Source organism: Daphnia carinata, chromosome 3 (assembly GCF_022539665.2).
Source record: "Daphnia carinata strain CSIRO-1 chromosome 3, CSIRO_AGI_Dcar_HiC_V3, whole genome shotgun sequence".
Classification (NCBI taxonomy): domain Eukaryota; kingdom Metazoa; phylum Arthropoda; class Branchiopoda; order Diplostraca; family Daphniidae; genus Daphnia; species Daphnia carinata.
Window position 1 is genome coordinate 10,938,955 of NC_081333.1, and position 18,925 is coordinate 10,957,879.

The 18,925-nt window shown below is 40.4% G+C and overlaps 9 protein-coding genes and 2 non-coding genes across 13 annotated transcripts; 7 read left to right on the top strand and 4 right to left on the bottom strand.

Moving 5' to 3' along the window:
* Positions 1 to 118: 118 nt before the first annotated feature.
* Positions 119 to 1,788, bottom strand: LOC130697486 (GDP-fucose transporter 1-like). Its single transcript, XM_057520387.2, is given in 6 exon segments — positions 119 to 633; positions 636 to 785; positions 854 to 940; positions 1,001 to 1,139; positions 1,204 to 1,411; positions 1,473 to 1,788. Coding segments are annotated over 6 exon segments (1,062 nt in total). The 5' UTR covers positions 1,607 to 1,788; the 3' UTR covers positions 119 to 289.
* Positions 1,789 to 1,881: 93 nt separating this feature from the next.
* Positions 1,882 to 3,169, top strand: LOC130697478 (ras-related protein Rab-21-like). The gene is made up of 5 exons (XM_057520382.2): positions 1,882 to 2,127; positions 2,195 to 2,264; positions 2,326 to 2,423; positions 2,494 to 2,612; positions 2,676 to 3,169. The coding sequence occupies exons 1-5, from the start codon at positions 1,987 to 1,989 to the stop codon at positions 2,887 to 2,889; spliced, it is 642 nt and encodes a 213-aa protein (XP_057376365.1). The 5' UTR covers positions 1,882 to 1,986; the 3' UTR covers positions 2,890 to 3,169.
* Positions 3,170 to 3,877: 708 nt separating this feature from the next.
* LOC130697479 (SIN3-HDAC complex-associated factor-like) lies at positions 3,878 to 6,020 on the top strand. The gene is made up of 5 exons (XM_057520383.2): positions 3,878 to 4,048; positions 4,579 to 4,835; positions 5,113 to 5,266; positions 5,339 to 5,595; positions 5,672 to 6,020. The coding sequence occupies exons 2-5, from the start codon at positions 4,762 to 4,764 to the stop codon at positions 5,982 to 5,984; spliced, it is 798 nt and encodes a 265-aa protein (XP_057376366.1). The 5' UTR covers positions 3,878 to 4,048; positions 4,579 to 4,761; the 3' UTR covers positions 5,985 to 6,020.
* Positions 6,021 to 6,432: 412 nt separating this feature from the next.
* Positions 6,433 to 8,494, bottom strand: LOC130697467 (uncharacterized). Its single transcript, XM_057520370.2, has 5 exons — positions 7,565 to 8,494; positions 7,398 to 7,497; positions 7,154 to 7,326; positions 6,859 to 7,077; positions 6,433 to 6,796 (listed from the first exon to the last, which is right to left on the bottom strand). The coding sequence occupies exons 1-5, from the start codon at positions 8,390 to 8,392 to the stop codon at positions 6,464 to 6,466; spliced, it is 1,653 nt and encodes a 550-aa protein (XP_057376353.1). The 5' UTR covers positions 8,393 to 8,494; the 3' UTR covers positions 6,433 to 6,463.
* A 246-nt stretch (positions 8,495 to 8,740) lies between these two features.
* Positions 8,741 to 8,822, top strand: Trnas-gcu (transfer RNA serine (anticodon GCU)). Its single transcript has one exon. It is a non-coding gene; the product is annotated as a tRNA-Ser (tRNA).
* Positions 8,823 to 9,152: 330 nt separating this feature from the next.
* Trnas-gcu (transfer RNA serine (anticodon GCU)) lies at positions 9,153 to 9,234 on the top strand. The gene has a single exon. It is a non-coding gene; the product is annotated as a tRNA-Ser (tRNA).
* Positions 9,235 to 9,505: 271 nt separating this feature from the next.
* LOC130697480 (ubiquitin-conjugating enzyme E2-22 kDa-like) lies at positions 9,506 to 16,503 on the bottom strand. Its single transcript, XM_057520384.2, has 5 exons — positions 16,491 to 16,503; positions 10,737 to 10,873; positions 10,437 to 10,664; positions 10,202 to 10,373; positions 9,506 to 10,119 (listed from the first exon to the last, which is right to left on the bottom strand). The coding sequence occupies exons 2-5, from the start codon at positions 10,797 to 10,799 to the stop codon at positions 9,983 to 9,985; spliced, it is 600 nt and encodes a 199-aa protein (XP_057376367.1). The 5' UTR covers positions 10,800 to 10,873; positions 16,491 to 16,503; the 3' UTR covers positions 9,506 to 9,982.
* On the top strand, positions 11,130 to 12,753 carry LOC130697550 (presenilin-associated rhomboid-like protein, mitochondrial). Of its 2 annotated transcripts, XM_057520458.2 has the most exons (9): positions 11,130 to 11,242; positions 11,300 to 11,433; positions 11,504 to 11,623; positions 11,683 to 11,845; positions 11,913 to 12,008; positions 12,103 to 12,227; positions 12,296 to 12,397; positions 12,480 to 12,577; positions 12,640 to 12,753. In XM_057520458.2, exons 1-9 carry the CDS (start codon positions 11,209 to 11,211, stop codon positions 12,737 to 12,739), a joined length of 972 nt encoding a protein of 323 aa, XP_057376441.1. In that variant the 5' UTR covers positions 11,130 to 11,208; the 3' UTR covers positions 12,740 to 12,753. The 2 variants fall into 2 exon arrangements, with proteins under 2 accessions (XP_057376441.1, XP_057376440.1); XM_057520457.2 differs by having other exon boundaries at positions 11,133 to 11,433.
* On the bottom strand, positions 12,745 to 14,015 carry LOC130697551 (uncharacterized). The gene has a single exon (XM_057520460.2). It carries the CDS (start codon positions 13,786 to 13,788, stop codon positions 12,973 to 12,975), a length of 816 nt encoding a protein of 271 aa, XP_057376443.1. The 5' UTR covers positions 13,789 to 14,015; the 3' UTR covers positions 12,745 to 12,972.
* Positions 14,308 to 15,211, top strand: LOC130697552 (UPF0547 protein C16orf87 homolog). Of its 2 annotated transcripts, none has more exons than XM_057520462.1 (3): positions 14,308 to 14,465; positions 14,579 to 14,815; positions 14,872 to 15,211. In XM_057520462.1, exons 1-3 carry the CDS (start codon positions 14,400 to 14,402, stop codon positions 15,136 to 15,138), a joined length of 570 nt encoding a protein of 189 aa, XP_057376445.1. In that variant the 5' UTR covers positions 14,308 to 14,399; the 3' UTR covers positions 15,139 to 15,211. The 2 variants fall into 2 exon arrangements, with proteins under 2 accessions (XP_057376445.1, XP_059350298.1); XM_059494315.1 differs by having other exon boundaries at positions 14,315 to 14,516.
* LOC130697406 (caprin-1-like) lies at positions 15,416 to 18,068 on the top strand. The gene is made up of 7 exons (XM_057520303.2): positions 15,416 to 15,695; positions 15,972 to 16,214; positions 16,275 to 16,430; positions 16,504 to 16,734; positions 16,791 to 16,921; positions 16,979 to 17,505; positions 17,569 to 18,068. The coding sequence occupies exons 1-7, from the start codon at positions 15,567 to 15,569 to the stop codon at positions 18,000 to 18,002; spliced, it is 1,851 nt and encodes a 616-aa protein (XP_057376286.1). The 5' UTR covers positions 15,416 to 15,566; the 3' UTR covers positions 18,003 to 18,068.
* The last annotated feature ends 857 nt before the right edge of the window (positions 18,069 to 18,925 follow it).

The following is an 18,925-nucleotide window of genomic DNA, read 5'->3' on the forward strand; positions in this document are numbered from 1 at the left end:
CTCGAATTTTTTTTTTCTCTCTACACATATCTGCACACGTAAAACGTAATTCGACGGTCATTCTACCCTCCTCATGTAAAACTGGAAATAAAGAAAAAAAAACAAATAAAAGCAAATATAGAATGTTGGAAAAATTGTGTTATTCATCATCTTGATGTTTTTGATTGGACAGAACAGAAATGGTCAATATGCAAAAATGATAATTTAATGGTTAGGCATTATAAAAAGAAAGGTAACAATAAGCTCAAGAAAACAATGATCTTTGTTTTGTTTTTTTTTGTTTTGTTTTTTATGATGCAATCACTTTGGATTTGTGATTGCGCTCCATTTCTTGCTGGCGGACGCGAGTGTAGGCGGCGCTGCCGAAAAGGACGACCCAATTGGAGATCCACCAAAGGAACGGTTTCACTTCGCTGTACCAATAGGTTGCCAGCACAGTCTGGGCGCACGCTTTCGCCGTGCCGGAGATGTTGTGCGTCAGAGGTGACGTCACTTGAATCTGAAGACCCGTCACATAGCCGATGGCGAAGCCGAACACGCCTCCAGCCACCATCATAGTCCAAAATGTCACATTAGTGTAGCCCTGGAAGGTCATCAACGTCGGCAATTCCCCATTGAGCAACATCAATGGCAGAAAAGGAGACAGGCGTTCAGGTTATTGTAGTAGCCCAGCAACCAAACACTTTGATCGACGAATGGCAATACTTTTTTGGTATAGATCGAATTGAGCGATACGAACAGGGAGGCGAGCACTCCATATATGGTTCCCGATATCGATAGTGATCCTATGTATCAGTATTATGCATTAGGTTTTGCATAATAAAAGTGAAAATGTAACTGATTCATGACATACCAGCAACACCTTCTTGGTCAACTCCCAGCCAGAAACCCCCAACAATGATGGCGCAACAGACAAGGGCACTAAAAGATGTCTTTTCTCCTAAATGTTTGTTATAAAATAAGTCATTTTCTGATGAATTTTTTATAAAGAAAGTCTCACCCAACAAGATCCATGTCATGAGAACGTTGAAGACTGTGGTCAGTGACCTTCCAATATAGTAGAATGCCACACCAACATATTTCAAGCATAAATTGTTGAAGGAAATCATGGCAACAAATACCAAAGACAATGGAAGAACCTGCATTTATGGTTTTTTTAAAAAACACTATCCTTGACTTTTAAGATGTTTAAAAAAAACTTACTTTGAGCATAACTTGTACATCTAAGCCAAGTTCTGGAAATTTTCCCAAATTTGGGAGAAACTTGGCACCAAATGCTAGAATGGCACACAGGGCGACAGTTACAACACATTGAAACCATGTTACAAATAAAGGTGCATCCACTGTTGTTCCATTTGTGCTGCCACTTAAAAGAGCTTTATTAATAAAAACTAGTGAAATCGATACAGCCCTGTGAATGAAACAAAATAAAATCAGTGATTTGGAAAGCAGCTTATGAATTTCAGAATTACCAGTATGCTGTAACGACTGCAAATATTTTCAGGTACTTTTTCAAAAGAGATTCTTCCGCACTAAGCTTTTCCATTTTTCTCTTTAAATTTGGCGAACTTATTGGTAAAGACGAATACTGCGGACGTGGATACATCAGAAATTGTACCCAACTAATACTGATCAGCTCTCGTTAGCGTAGTTTAACGTATGAACAGGTGCCGTGGTTTTCTTGGGAATTTCTAAAGAAAGACAGCGCTCTTTAAATTCACGAGAAAGAATGACTGTCGTTGTGTTTGTGTACATGTGGCACATATCTGTGCATATGCTTAATAGCCAAATTCCAACCATTGTTTTGAAATGCTGAGCAGATGGCGCTACCGTTGGTTGTAGCAGTATGACTCTCCCCCTACGAGATGGCGTTGATGGCGGATTCGAATGAGAGCAGACAACTTTCTCAAATTTGTGTGATTAAGAAAAGAAATCCTTTCAAGTTCTTAGCTTTTTTATTATCCAAGTTCATGAAAGGTTTTAAAAATGTCCAGAAACTTTGGGTCAAACCTTGGCCAATTACACTTCAAAATTGTACTCCTTGGTGAAGGCTGTGTCGGAAAAACATCACTAGTCCTGAGATACGTCGAAGACAAGTTTCATGAGAAACATTTCTCAACAATCCAAGTAAGTCAACATAATCACGAGACCAAGTAAAAAATCAATAAACAAAATTAAATGGTGCTGTCTTCAGGCCTCATTCTTAACTAAAAAGATAAATCTGGAAGGACAACGGGTGACACTGGCAATTTGGGATACTGCTGGTGAGTCAGGTTAAATTTAGTCATACAACCACTCTATTAGCACACATCACTTATCTGTCAGGTCAGGAGAGATTTCATGCACTGGGCCCCATTTACTACAGAGATTCTCATGCTGCCATTCTTGTTTATGACATTACTGACCAAGACTCATTTGTAAAGGTAAAGAGAAAATACTTTTGTTTTGATGATTGAAATGGAAAGCATACTAATGTTACATCACATTATAAAGGTTCAAAATTGGGTCAAAGAACTCAAGAGGATTTTAGGAGATAAAGTAATTTTGGCAATTGTTGGAAATAAAACCGATTTGGACAAGGAAAGAAATGTCCCAGCAGATGAAGCGTCAGAGTAAGTGCGTGTCACATACAAATTTAAGGTTAGAGACTAATCTTCGATTAAAATTTACTCAAGGTATGCCAAGTCCGTAGGAGCGACACACTACCAAACATCGGCAAAAACAAATCGTGGTATTGAAGAACTCTTCTTGGACGTAACTCAGCAGCTCTTAAGGGTAGCAGAGAGCCAGAATCAACTCAACAGTTCCGCAAACCCGACTAGTAATCGTAACCAAGAAGTGGTTATTGTCGACGATAATCCAGCCCCCAAAAAGTCTTGTTGCGGCTAATTTTCGTTTTATTTAGATTCCTTACACTCCACTAATTATTAAATGATTGTTTCCTTAAATCACTATTCTTCGTTTCACCCAAAGCTATTGGTACTTGAGGTTCGGAAATGTTCACTAAAGTCATGAAACCTGTGGCATCGCATTATCTGGGTCATGTGTTGGCGGAAAAGCAATCATGTCGTTATTTAGTCACTCCGTGACGGGATAAATTTTTTCTTTTGTAATTATTTGATGGAATGTTGTATTATTTTTAAAAATGAAACTTGAAAATACAGATAAATAACACTTTGCCCACCACATAACGCTTTGACTCGCAGTAACTCTTTTCCCGAACAGATTCCCCTGTTTCACAGGGCCAAGGTTGTCCAAAAGGTGAATGAACCATCCCGCACTTCGCTCTTCATTATTATGGACAGGAAGACCAGATCGTCCTTTCGTAAGGGCCTACGACCGAAGCGAAACCGGTCTTAGGCTGTTTTCTCTTTTTAGAAATATACTCAATGTGTTGTGCGTGCGTATATATATATATATTTTTGTTTTGGTGTTCTCCCCTTCCCGTTTGCCCGAGCAAGGTTCAGCCCTAGAGCTAAAATTTATCGTTCATGCCATCCATACGAAAATCTATCGCTAGATGGCATCGTTTTAGCAGTCGGCGTTTCGCGGTTTGTTTGCAAAATAGACAAAAATTGGCGGCGATTTGAAAGGGCCACAAAGACTTTAGCACATGTACTCGTCGGTTAGGATGACTTGTCATTAATTGTATTCAAATTAAACGATAGTGAATGGCATAATCCTAATGGCTGCCTCTCTGGCACACCCAGCGACCTCCCTTTCCTCCCCCCCAGTGAACGGCCAGAGATAGCGTCGAGGGTATGCAGCTCCTCCCTCCTTCCCCTTTCTATTATAACAACCCAGAGAACCTTCTCTCTCTCTCTCGTTCTTTCTCTCTCTATCTCACTTTTTTTTTCTCTCCCTCCCTCCATATGTAGGGTTCTTTTTAGGCCATTTCGGCCTTGGGTAGAGCTGTATAGTTGGTAGTAGCAGCAGCCCAGGGGTTGTTCAACCCCGCTCACGTAACTTCAGTCAGCAAACAAGCTTCCACGCATTCACTCGTTTGTGCCATCTCTCAAACTCATTTAAGGGACCTTATCTTTAACAGGTATGATTTACTCACTTATTTAACTAATAACATTATTCGACACGAAGTTTAAATCGAGGTTAGGTTATTGAACTGAGTACGATGTTTTCCTAAGAACAGTAAGCATGAGAGAGGGTTGTCATGGCGTTCACTCGACACGCTTCAAAAAAAAGTCTACCCTACTGAATGAAAGAGAACAGTGCATCAAAATAAACATGGCGACCAAAAATTGGTCGGGTTTAGCTTAAGTGCCATGTTTTCGGGATACAGTTTTTCGAGGAATTTTGTGAGGGAGAGGCACTGTAAAAACAAGGGAATGGGCCCAATGAAAACGTAACGCCAATGGTTTAAGTTTTTGGAGAAGGACTTTGTGCGTATGTTGTGCATGACTGTGTGCGAACACTTTGTCCAACGTACAATCTCATTATTATGTATATTACCCTCCCTTCTTAGGGACAATGTCTCTCCCCCTCTACTGACGCGTGCTAGAGGGGAAAGGGGAAAAAAAGCGAAAAACTTTTCTAACTTCTCCATTCCCCCAAATTTTTCAGGCGTTCCGGAAGCGAGAGATGCACAACACCCAGCAGAGGTTTCGACCCCCAAAACTATTTGACTTTTAGGATTTATTTTTAGGAAGGAATTTTGTTACAAGGCTGGAGTCTTCGGAGGCTGTCGACAACAATTTGTCGAAAAAGAAACTCAGCCATTCATTTCGACATAGGAAAAACAAGAAAATGTTCAGTTTTCATAAGCCGAAAATCTACCGTTCAGGAACTGGTTGCTGCATTTGTCGCGCAAAATCCAGCAGGTTATTATTTGCTCTTTTTTAAAAAAATGTTTGATACAATTGTACAATGTAATCTGGATCCGATCAAATTGATTGGAACAACGTCCGTTGAAAGGGAGAGCCAGCTGCAATCGATAAAAACACCCCTTCGCTCCGCCCCTTGAGGGAAAGCTTTGGGGATGGTTATGGTTCGTGACCCGAATTCGATCGAGACGCACTCTAACGGACAAAATACTATTCCAATTTCGCCTGTTTTTAAATCGTTGTTTATTTATTTTTTCTCGTGTTTGAAATTCAGTTCGAGGTTTACCGATTCGGGGAAATATCAGCCCTATTTTGAAGCTTGTTTTCATCTAGAGGAGGAACGTTCCGGTGATATATGCAACGCTTGCGTTTTGCTTGTCAAACGCTTTCGCAAGCTTCCCACCGGATTGTTACGGCATTGGGGCCATGTCAGTTTGGTCTCACGACGAAGTCGCAAAATGTCCAAAATTAATCATATATTCTGCTTTGATAAATTACAGGTCGTCGATGCCCGAGCCAATACCAAAGTCCGTCCTAAACTATCGATAGTGGAAAAGACGCACCAGATAGAAGATGAAGAGGAAGCAGGTGGTGATGACGCTGAGGACGATGACGACATCAAATTAGTCTCTAAAGTAATTCGCAAGAAACGCCGAGAAAAACGAGAAGAAAAACATTGGAACCGTTCACGCAGTAAGATAGCAACCAAGATAGAAAATCAAATGCCCAGCTTTCTGGACCCTCAACTATGGCACAGGTAAGTTTGAATAATTTTAATTAATGTGCAAAAACGAAATTTGATTTCCCATTTTTTCTTTAATTGTTTGGCACAGGGAGACAGTGTGCTGTGGAACCATTTTCCGTGGCCCTATGAATGCCATTGTCATTGATACAAACAATTTCCGACCGTGTTTGGCGCGCCGGTCGAGCCGTGAAGAATCCGTTAGTTCATCTTCGCTTAGTGGCGGCGCCAGCCCTTCTAGTAGTGGATCGCCTGTCGCCACTTCGTCGCAAATCCATTTTAAGATGGACGCAGACAAGGGATGTGTTAGCGGGGGCGATTCAGAACCTGAAACTGTCGACTTTGACCAAGCATTTAAGAGCCAAAACGGCCATTCCAAAATGGCCGTGCCGGCCGCACTTTAGGAAATTTTTTCATAGGCGCGCTTCCTCCTTCCGCGACGCGAAACAAAAATCACCTGAAATTTTTTTACCCAAAAAAATGAACAATAGACCCAATTTCTTTGACTAGCCATTCCTACTTCTACAAGAAGAAAAGGGGAATTCGGCTTAATTTTTAATAGTTCAATTTCGTTACAAAAACAAAAATGGCCCAAAACCCATCCCAGTGTTCATCTAGTATCGTGTGGTTGGTCTTTTTTCTCTCTCTCCCAAAGAGAACAAACACAAATTAGTTCAAATGTTTTTAAATAATAATTAACACTCTACGTCTCACGTACTTGACAAGAAAAAAAGTAAACAAAAAAAAACATAAGAAGCCATGTGCGCGTCACTGTACTCTGTGCAGCTTAATTAATCAATAGTCGTGGTTGTGTTTTTTTTTTTCAACGTTTGTTACTGCAATAAACGCAAGTATTGTACCAAAATGGTCTTCGTTTATTCTTTCACGAGCGTTTTAATCTTTTGAGAAGATTCATTTGAACAGTAGATTCGTTCAGACGAACTAAAAGAGGGTCTTCAGGTACTTTTTCTTCCGCAGGAGGTGGGAATTGCCAATGATCCATCTTTTCCAACTCGTCGGGAAGTCGGTGTAAGCGAGAGCGGATTTTGTACGCTTCGTGATGATCAAGTGGTATCTTTTTTATTCCACCTGCTGCTGGACGAAGTAGTACACATGGATGACGATAGGCATAAACATTTCTTAAGTTGGTCAATGTCTCTTCGGTCAAAAAGACGACTTTCACTTCGCACATCAAAACGTAATCGTTTACTGAAATCTTCCCGAAAAACAACTGGTTAGCTAAAGACAGTTAGATCGATTGTATTGTATTAGTACTACTCTTTGTTTCCTGATAGAGTTCCAACATTCGGTTTCAAAAATGGCGAGTCCTAGAAACCCAAAAGTGAGTTTACTGCCTTGCGATTCTTTGGAAATTTGTTCTGTGACTGACGAGGCTTCATGCGTAGTAGACTGTTGACGTTTTTCAAAGGTAAAGATAGTGCCGTCCCAAACACATAAAAAATTTAAATCTGATGAATCTTCGGACATGCTCACTACCTAAAAGCCAATTACCAAAAATACTGGGTTGCCCTACAAGGTTCAATTAAATCATACCGTTTAAGTATAAGAATACCTGGCAATACAGGTCACAGACGAGTTGATCAGACAGTTCTCTAAAGGCTCGTATACCTGGATATCTTGTAGGAAGATGATAAATTGGATTTGGTGTCACATAATCGAAGAATCGATGATTCAACGTCCACCAGAGACTTAGCACACGCACCACAGCAGCTCTTTCCTGAAAACCTGGATTGTTACATGTTGTGCTTAACACGGTGATTATCCTACAGTACTTGAGTAATGAATCGAGAGATTACTTTCACGGATAACTGGTGCTTTAATATCGGGATGACAATACAAGGTAATATCTGATTTGTTAAATACTCGTCCATCACATCGATTTTTGTACGATTCAATCTGTGGGATCAACGAAACATTAATAGCATTTTTACTAATGGGCACGTTGGTACATGTTTTACTATACCTTAACGTTAGTAAAACGAACAACGTCACCGCGATGAAATTCTGGATGATCTTCCAGCATATTCATGAACAGGGACATTTTGAACTCACCAGGGGCCATTTTATCATTTTGATCACCATCAGTAACAGGAATCAGCGAAGGATCTGATATGCATATGAGGGAATGCCATGATGATGTTGTTTTTGTTGGGAGTTTATTCACAGCTGTAACCACACCAAAAATCTGCAACCTGCTGGTTGTGATGTCAATGTCACTTAATTTTGTATGATTAGTTGGGACCGTGTACATGTCCTTGACCGTTGCATCAGTTAACCGTCTCATATTCTTCAACAACTGAAAATTACTGTACCCATCAATTACTATTCTTGGCATCACAAGTTTCCTTTCTGCATTGTTGATCACCAACTTCCCCATTACTTTGTGTTTCTTTGATAGGAAATGGCACACTAACTTTTGTGTAGTTGCCTCAGGTTGACATGTGGTTGAGGTAGAGTGTTCTCCACTTTCGATACACCATTCAACAAACTTGGTATCTGGTATGCGAGATTTGTAGAATGTAACAGTGTTTCTAACTTTCCCAAATTCATTCTGATTTAATTTATGAAAGGGAGAATTTAGGCTAGACTTGTTAGTTCGGAATACTTGGCACAACGATTCAAGAAGAGTTGGTTGTATGTTGTTTTTTTCTTTCTCATTAAAATACTCCTTTCTTGAACTTTTTGAAATAGGAGCGTAAGAATTATCCGAGAAAGTACAGCCTAGTGATGACATCAGATGAGAATCAAACAAATGATTAGGGCGCTGTCCATCGCAATAATTGAATTTCATTTCATAAACCACTTTAATACTGCGAATAATATGCGCACCCTAGAAAACAAACAAATGCCAACGAACGTCATTTCCGCGCCATTTTTAGCAGACGATAACTACGGAAGTCAAGCTACTTTCCCGTCTAGCAATGAAAGCTTGAACTGACATACGCGGTTGATGCTGGTAAAACGAAAAGGAATTTGAAAAAACAAAATTTTAACGCACAGTTAAATCTTTAAAAAAACCTCTGCGCACACAAAGGTTCCAAAACTATAAATTTTGCCCTATAATGAATTATTTATTATGCTAGCGCATCATTCCATTTTAGTGCTACCGATTTCGACATTAAATAAATCGTCATATTTCGACGAGGTGGCCGAGTGGTTAAGGCGATGGACTGCTAATCTATTGTGCTATGCACGCGTGAGTTCGAATCTCATCCTCGTCGTTATTCGCTTATTCCTTTTTATTTAAACCACCTATTACTCGCTTTCTATTTAATTCGTGATAGGTTACTTTTTCTGTCGTTCGAATTATCTTCGTCAGTTGTGATATCATTGTACAGTCACCCGGAAAAGTTTCTTTAGCAGGCAAATGGGTATATATAACTTTACTTCGTTTCCACGGAAGGAATAGCAGGTAAGGATACGTACCGTACCTCTTTACGCTATACCTATTTATTTTTCTTTGCTTGGTTATAAACAGATGTTTTATTACGTTAGCGCGTCATTCCATTTCCGGACTTCCGATTTTCATATTGAATAAATCATCATTAGAAGACGAGGTGGCCGAGTGGTTAAGGCGATGGACTGCTAATCCATTGTGCTCTGCACGCGTGAGTTCGAATCTCATCCTCGTCGATGATCAACAATTCTTTTTAACACCATAAATGGCATTATTATTCGCTTTCTTAGGGTAGCGTTACGACGGGTTACGACGGTAGGACGAGTTACTTTTTTCGTTGCTCGAATTGTCTTTGCCAGTTACGAGGTTATTCACCAGCTTTTATTATAGGCTGGCGACTTAACCTTAAATTTGTGTGATTCAGAAAAGACAAAAAGAGAATGGAAACACAAACTAATTTTTTTAATTCAATTTATATTCAATCTAAAGATATGACAATCAAGATCACAGATGAAGGGGAGATGGGCAAGACCACGGGGTGCAAAATTTGAAGGACATCGGCGTTATCTAACGTCTGAGAGAAGCAGTACGTAGATCGTACTGTATGTTTTTGATTTGTTTAATTCTGGTTATTGATGATTTATTCATTAACTAATTTTAACCCTATCTTTGATGGAAGAAGCACCATGAAAAATTGACAAATGGCGCCCAAATTACGTTTCTGAAATTATAAAAATGGGTGGGGAATGTACAAAAACGTTTCTCCCAGTCGTAGGCGCTAATATCAGCCAAAAAAGTGCCAAAAAATTGCCCACGTTTTTTTTTGCATGGACTTACCCCATCTCCCTTTCTTCTCTGATCAAGACCATGAAAGAACGCAAAGAATTTCATAAATTGCTCAAACACCTTAGCCATTCACTCGATGCAAAACTGTAGGCAATAAATTTTGCTTACATATAAAAAGGCTTAAAAAGATACAAATCACTAACTAAATATCTGCTCAGTTGCGCGCTCTAGGTCCCAGTCACAAGATGAAAGTGATGCTCGTGCGTTCATTTCTGTTACACCAAGATCCTTTAATCGTCGAATTTTGTTCTCGTAGTCTGTGTTGATCGACGGACCTTTCCATACAACCAAAATTTTATTGAATCAAAGAATGATGTTTAAATTTTTTTCCTCTTCTCACAGATTTTTTAAACTCACCTCCTGCATAAGCATGTGCCCAATGCTGAGCGGTGAGTTGAAAGATCTGAGGTTTTTCTTTACACTGTCTTGCTACAACAGCATCTTGAGGATCATCAGGTTCAGGTGAGGCAAGTAAGGCTTGCAGTGACAGCAGCACTGTTCGTAGAGTCATGGCAGCAGCCCATTGGTGCTTTTGGCAAATGTGATATTAGCATTGCATGATGTTTAACCTGTTGCTTATTAATGGCTTTACTTTTAAAATGTCCAGGCAGATAGCTCCAGTTACTGAAGACACATTGGGATGCCAAATTTTTGTGACAAAGCGAACTTTGGGTGGGTTAAATGGATAAGTTTCAGGGATCTTGATTTCAAGTTGAAATCTAGCTCCTTCATATGGAGTATCAGGAGGACCAGCTATCTCTCCTTTGAGCTCAGAAAAATTTTCTCCAACAAGTTCGACATGGATGGAACACCGTGCGACCTAAAGACAACGAATGCATAATGACGTTGGTAACAATCAAGGGATTAGAAGTTTGTTACGATATTGCGTTACCTCATCGCTATTCAGAACTTCTTTCAGCTCCCTTTTTATACGTTGCACAGCAATATTTGCCATGACATAGATTTACTCAGCTAATAGAATTTTGCTTAGTGCCTTTTGAAGTAATTTGCAATCCAGGAGATGGTTTTTACTTTTTTTCCTGTCGTTACGTACCGATAGTTTTTCTTCTGTATACGTTCCCGAACGCCACCTGGTGCGAATTATTATAACGGGAATTCATTAAGACAAAAAAAATTAAGAAACAATTGCTCTAAATTCAAGAGAACCCATTAGACTTAGAATTTTGTTGAATTATTTTATTTTATTGTCTGTACTGTAAAAAGTTTTCTATTTGATTTTACTCCTATGGTGCGGAAAGCGGTATAATTTTTTACCCAGTTTAGACTGTCGCTTTCGTCTGCTTGTTTTTCTTTTAGTGTTTAGGAATGAGTTAGGAAAGATCTTACCTCTTTAAAGCTTTAAAATGCAATCTCTGCAAAGTTTTCGTATTTTAGTCAGTAACCGGCCTCATTTACCAGCAAAATCGAGCAATCTACGCCAGATTTTTTTTACAGGTGGTAAGTGGACTGGTCGAGGGGGCTCTTCAAGATTACAACCGAACCGAAGGGTGGAACTCACACCTGCCGAACCTAACATATTACCAGAAGGCAATGGACGTTTGATAGGACCAATTTTTTTCACAGTTGGGGTACGGTTTCTTAGTTCCATTTTTCCTGCAGCTTTTTTATAAATTGTTAGATGTTTTGTTCATTATCAAGTTTACAGGGTCATGCTTGTCCTTGGCTGCTATTTGGGAATATGAAAATATGAGAAAGAAAGCACTACAGTTCAAACAAAAAGCTACAGGATGGATTCAAAGGCAGCAAAATTTGAAACATGTAACAAATATTTTACAGAGTCTTGGAATGCATGGTCTCATGGATTGCTCCCAATACAGGGTGATTTAAGAAATCATATGAACCATTGGTGGAATAGTCAGACAGAAGAACAGAAATTATTTTATGGTATTTTGCTGGCAAATGCAACAGTTCTGTTGGCATGGAGAATCCCTTCATTGAAAAACTTCATGACATTATATTTTTGCTCTAACCCATTTGCAAGTAAATTAAAAGTTGAAAATGTATGCAATGGGTTTCTATCTCTACTGACCTAAGCTTGGTTCTGAAGGAGCTGTTTGTTGGCCAATGGTGTTTTCAACATTTTCCCACTACTCCTTTCTACATTTTGGAGCCAATATGTATGTTCTTCAGTCTTTTATGAATGGTAAGGTTCCTCCTAAAGTCATGCAATGTATCAATCATATTCTTCAATTTTTTTTTTACGTAATCTAGTTTATTATTTTTTTCTTTGTCATTAGCTACCGCACACTCGATGGGCAAAGAACAATTTTTAGGTTTCTACCTATCTGCCGGGGTCGTCTCATCGTTGGCCAGCCACATCTTTAAAACAGCTTTGCGCATGCCTGGCCTTTCCCTTGGAGCAGTAAATTACAAACTATTTAAATTTTTTCCGTCAAATTTGAAATCTATATCTTTGGAATCGTTGTCAAGTCTGGAGCTGTTATGGGTGTTCTTGCTTATTTTTGCTCTCAGCACCCCAACGCTTTACTCCAAGTGGCATTTGTTCCTGGTTTCACCTTCACTGCCGATTCAGTGAGTTTTATTTCATTAAATTTTATATTTCACATAATTTTTCTTCCATATTATTCTAATTCAAAATTATCGGTAATACTAGGGTCTGAAGGCGCTACTTTCGTTCGATGCAATAGGTTTGGTAATGCGTTGGAAGCTATTTGATCATGCAGCACATTTGGGTGGTGCCCTATTTGGACTGTACGTAACTTGTGTTATCCATTAATATGACTGTACCTTACGTTGTTATAATTTTGTTTTAGGTTTTGGAGTTATTGGGGACAAAAAGAGATATGGGGTCGTAGAGTGCACTTTTTGCAAGTATGGCACGAATTCCGAACAGGAACCAGATCAGACAAATAAAGAGGTATACATCACCCTGTGTCTATTTTTCCGGAAACAAAAACAAAAACAAATATTAAACCGTAATGTTACAAGGATCGAAAAGCGTTCGCTAAATGAATGAAGCACATAGTTTTGTGACGTGGCAGTGATATGACTTGAACGTAAGAAAAAGTGATTCACATTTGCTTTTTCAACTTGTAGTATGCACATGGGCCTGCCTGCTGACCGCATTTCACTTTTATTGCCCAATCTTATTCGGTAGGAGAATTGGCTGAGGGGTTTTCATCGGGCAGATAATGTCGCCATGATCGGTACAAGTAGCGGGTGAATTTTTTCAGCTGACGGAACTTGCAGAATGCAGATCCTTCCGTAGCTGGAACGTGTTGCGTTTGGATTAGAAATCCCTTGTCGCCAAAAGTTTGTTCCATCTTTTGGCGTCGTGATAACCTCCTACTTCCGCTACCGGGACTGATATCTAGTAAAGACGAAGACAATGCTGCTGCAAGATTTCGAGGTGGATTTTTTGTTGTAAGCGAATGTGGTGGGCACCAGTTTGGACGAATAGTATTAATCGGAAGTAAAGCGGGGATCGGCTTGACTTGTTGGTTGTGCTGCTGCGGGACGGTGACTGATGCAATGATCGATTGTTTACGCTGTTCTTGCTGCTGCAGTTGTTGTTTTTCCTGATTTTGCTGGTGCTGTAATTCGGGGAAAAAACGGAAGTTTCCGCCAGAATCAAGGGAAAGGATCTTCTTTTCCTGTAATCTTGGAGTCTGTCCAGCAACAAATTTGAATTTACAGATACAAACGTCGTTATCGGCAAGCTTCTCTGGCGGAAGAAAGATTGCAGAACGCTTCTTCCGTCGTCGGATGGTAGAATTCCTGATCACCTGCTCCTCGGTAGCTGTTCCGCGAGGCAGTAACACTGGTAAAGATTCGTCCCGAACACACAAATTCAATGGCTGCTCACCGTTGTTTACCGATGTGACTGAATCTATTGGAGAAAGCAAGTGGCAGATTTCCCCTTTGGCCCGCTTTCGACTTCGCGCTCTCGAAATGTTAGCCATTGTGTTAGACTGCTTCCGCACAGGAAACGAAAGGATACGTTAGAGAAGTATACGAGATGCGTCTCTCTCGGTGGATGGCTTAGCAATGCCCATATGGGTCCAGTCTACACACAATACGAAAAAAAAAACAGTCTATAATTAGCCCGTCTATGCCGTAACCTTACATAGAAATGTCGAGTTCGCATTCCGCGCTGGATCCAAGCAAAAAAAAAAATTTTCAGTTTTCTCACGTAGAACGCGGAATTCCATTTGCTTCTGAAAAAAGATGAAAAATAAAGAGTCTCTCGTTAAGTTGGCGGGATAAAACAGGCGTGCAAAGGAAAAGCAATTGCTGTGTTATCGTAGGAGTCCATTGATAACAAAAAATCTAAATCAATGCCCTTATAAGAGCAAATTTCCACCCCCGATCTGTAGTGTCTAATTTTATCCTTCCCAAACTTACGCCTATTGGGCAATTCTGGCACTACGCATACGATCCATCTAGCAGACTATATAGTCATGTTTGCGTTTGACAACCCGTTGTGTAATTTTTTTAGACCTTGTCCTTGTTCGTCGTCCGTTTCTACGGTGGCTGTTTTATTTGAACAGTGTTAGTGTTTTTAAGCTAGCAGATGGTTATGGCTCCAAAGGGAAACAGTAAAGCCATAACCAAGAGTTGTCCTTCGTGTTCCAAACATGTAATATGTGACTTAACTTAAGAATAAAAAATGTCTTGTTTTCAATATGTTGTAAAATAATAAATTAACAAAAAAATTTGTGAATACTACTTTTTGTGATGTTTGTTTTGTAGGTGGCAGTGGCCTGTAAAAACTGTCCTTGTGGTCACATATTTTTTGTGGCTAGAAGATCTTCTGCATTGGTGTCTAAAATGAAAGAAGAAGCTGATCGAACAACTAGAGTCAGCCCACCCCCACCACCTGATCCATCAACTTCATCAAGATTTCAGCCCGGTATTAGACGAACAGAAAGGGTTAAAAGAGATAAACCAGACTTCTACAATGCTTCAGAATATGACAAACAAAGAAAGGTGTTATTTTTTGGTAAATCTCAACTGTATATGCCTTAAGCAAAAATTGTGTTTAGCCAAAATCTTCTAGACAACGACTAGCAGCAAGTGTCAGCGAAGATAGGGATGACCTTTTGGGTGATGAATCGGACCAGGCAGCTGGAAACAAACGAGGCAGAGGAAGGCGCAGAAGGAAGAGGAACCTTGCTGGGGAATTAATTGATGAGAAGAAGATAGAAGATGATGAAGCAGGTCCAGTTGTCCCTGCTCATAAACAATTATGCTTGGGCATTAATCTTTCTGAAATAAATCGTAAACTTATAGCAGTCAACCCCATTTTTTGATTCCATTTTCATATAAAATGAATGAATGTTTGGACCATTTAAATAAACAATAAAATTTTGATATTTTCTAACACATTTGCTTCGTGTTTATTTATTGAATCATGATTTCATGAATTATCAATGGAAGAAAATTTCGTATTGCAATTCGGGGAAAATCGATATGTAATGCAATCCAATCACAAGGAAATGGGAGGAGTTAGAGTTTACGCAGCTTTGGCAACAAATGAATCTCTTTAGCTCTGTTCAGCCCTCCACTCCTTCAATCGCTGAGGTTCGCTCGGAGGTTGCATAACCCGGTCGAGCGGATCCAGTGGAACCACTACCAGCTGAAAGGGGAGTAACTGCCCTCGTGCGTTGTTAGGGAATAGAATAGGAGCAGAATAGAGAAGCAGCAGAGATATTTCGACTGAAACCTAAGTGGAAGCGCCATGCCGTCGATCGCTGCTAACAATACAGCCGTTAAAGCGGAGAAAGTTCCGGCTTTAGACCTTCCGGAATCTTTCAGATCCGCCACTGTTGTTATCGAGAAGAAATGCAGAAACCTAGAAAAACGCAAGGTAACATTACAATATAATTCATTTTTTTTTTGTTCTGTGAAAAGCCAGAGAGGGCAATTCTGGGCAACACGCGGTCGTCACGCCGGCTTTATATGTCTCAATATGGCTATCGGTACTTCAGTTAATGTCAAATGGTTTTTGTTCTACATCTCATCGAATCTCCTTGCAAAAATCGTTAACCCCATGATACTCAATTACAAAACTAACCATAGATGTTACTTCTTAAGTAAATTTTTTTTTATATTTGTAAAATAAATTAATTTCCCTTCTTTACAGATTAAGCTTGATGGGTATCGGGAAGAATTGGCTAGAGGAAAGGGCTTGTCTGATGAACAACAACGTGCTACTGATCGTTATGATGAAGTGGTTGCCAACTTGGAATTGACCAAGGAGTTCCTGACAGCTTTCGAGAAAATAGGGATTGAAACTAGCAAAGAAGAAAAGAAAAGGAAGAAGAAAGAAATCTTTGAGAAGCAGCAGCATGAATTGGCGCGCTTCAAAGAGCTTTTTATCATCCAAGTCTGATTTTATCCTTCCTCCTTTTATGATGCAATTGCTAATTGCCACATTTAATCACAGGAAGTTTTCAGTTGCTTGTGTTCACCTGCAGCACGGGAAGATTTTGTGAATGGATTCCATGGTGCACCCCAACTTAGTGAATCTGATCTCCAGAAACTTGATACTTTCTACAGCTTAGTATCCATTGATCGTCAAAATCTTCCAAAGACATTCAATGTATGTCCTATCAAAAAATTTTGAATGGCTACATTAGTTAAAACAATTTTTCATTTCTACTTTCCTTTCGTAGGATGCAGTCCTGGGTTCAGCTGCTCATTTTCAGCACCTTATGGAGGGTAGGAACAAAGAAGTAGCAGGTAGCACCTATCGTGAGATTAAGGACCTCGTCTTCAGTATTATCAACAATGGCTACTTTGATTGGAAGGCCCCACCAGAAGTTGAGCCTGAGCCTGTAGAACCTGAAGTAGTAGAACCGATTGTAGAGCGGACAGAAGCTTTCCAAACCACTCACATGGAGCCGGTAAGTTTCTCGATATATTTCGTTGTATGTTACCTCATGTGACATCTTAATCGCAGGTTTACCAGAGCCTCCCTGATGAGCCAACCTACGTTGAACCTGGAATGGAGTATATTGAACCACAAGTTTCATTGCCCATTCAGCCACAGATTGTCCCACAAGCCGCGGCATATTTCCCCGTCGATATAGAGTAACCAACTTCACCTATTGGTCAAAGTATTGACTCTAATCTTTTCGTTATTTTTAGTACGGATTTCAATTTTATCCAAGAATCAATGATCGACGCTAAACCTGTTTTACCGACAATTCCTGCATCTGTTCCCATGCCTCTACAAACCGCTCCACATGTTCCTGTTTCCCTTGCGTCGATGGACTCCGCAGTAGTAATGGTCCACTCTCAGATGCCACATTCTCAGATGCCACATCTGGCGTATCCTCACTATGCAGCTTCAATGTACGCTGCCCATGCTGCACCTCTTGTGCCTGGTCCACCGTCTATGCAGCTGCCTACTTCCACGCAGCACCAACAACAGCCACCTCCCCAGCAAATCCATCAGCAACCGGAACAACCCTCGAATGATCTCCCTTGTGAACCCGTTATCCATGAAAGTCCAACTGCTCCCACCACTCAGGTTGAAACACAAGACAATCGGGCGGCAACAAGTTCGACATGGGCCGAAGAGCCCCAAGAAGATATCCCGGTTTTCCAACAAGACCAGAGTCGTAACGAGTCCAATACTTGGACGAATTCCAGTTACCGTTCCAATGACCAAGGTAACTGTGGCTTTGTTTATTGGCTTTCCATGAAATAGCTAATTGTTTGTGTCAATTGAGTAGATGGACGTCGCGGAGGCTACCGTGGACGTGGGAACGGTGGGCCAAGAGGGGGATCACGTGGAGGATCTGGCTATTACAATAACTCCAGAGGTGGATACAATGATCGTCAAGGCAATGGTGAAAGGACGTACCAAAACAGCGATCGTCATCAGGGCAACGGAGGAGATCGCAACGGAATGGATCGTGGTTCTTACAACCAGGGTGGCGATCGTTCTTACCAAAGCAACAACGGCGGAGGTCGCTATCAAGGCAACAATGGCGAGCGTAATTACCAGGGCTCTTACCGATCATCTGGCGGTGACAGAGGAGGCAATTCATATGCGCCACGAGGAAACAGCGGTGGTTACCGTGGTGGTCAACCCCGAGGTGCTTCGAGAGGATCATCTCGAGGTGGTGGCAATTACGACGGCAGAAACGCATCGTATAAAGAATAAAGAAGAGGGGAACGCTGTCAAACCAGAATCATCCCATTATGTTCTGAAATAGAAGTTCAAATGCCGGCTTTTTTTCTTTTTTAAACAAATACGTCTACTCCGCCATCTTGACAGTGAAACGGGCAGTCGCCATCATTTTCAACTCTTATTTTTCTTCCTCTTATTCTTGTCACCCACCGTCATCATTTCTTTTGTCCGCGGCCGCGAAGGAAAAGGAAATCAACTTCGCATGTCTTGAACAAATAATTCCGCACGCGTGAAAACCTAACTATTTTTTACGGCGCGAGAGCTTTCTTCAATCCTTTTGTTTACTTTCTTTTCCGTCGATCACGTGTCCCGTTTTTTTTTTCGATTCTGAAACTTGTGTCATGTTGCACATTAGCCAAGAATTTAATCTTTTTGCGTCCTTGCTCCTTGCTGCTGCTGTATTAGTCACCTCCTATAAAGCGGTGAAGAAAAAATAACACAATCGGGAAGTTGGCCGTTCGGAGAATACACATTCAAGATGACGTGAAAATCCGCATTACCTATTTCCATCTTGTAAACAAGGTTCTCTAACTGATTGACTCATCGTGAAAAAAAATGGTTGATGTTGATTACACTTCCATTCCGTTTGGAGACAGACAAATGTCGGCACGAATTCTTCGTCCATAGGATTTTGCTGCTTCGACGAACGTCCTGTAGAGTCAAAAAGTTAGCCATGCCATAATGCTAATGCATTACTTCATTAAAAGCAACATTAAGATTATCGGTTTTCCCCCCGTTCTAAATTGCATTTAACCTTCCAATGACAATGTTTTAGAATGCAATTAGCATTTCGACTATGCTAGATTTGTCAGGGGGGAATCAAGGAGAGAATATTGCGGCATTCCTGAGCAAGGGCGTTAGCCTTGCCAGATTGTCTTAAATGAGTTTAGTTTCAG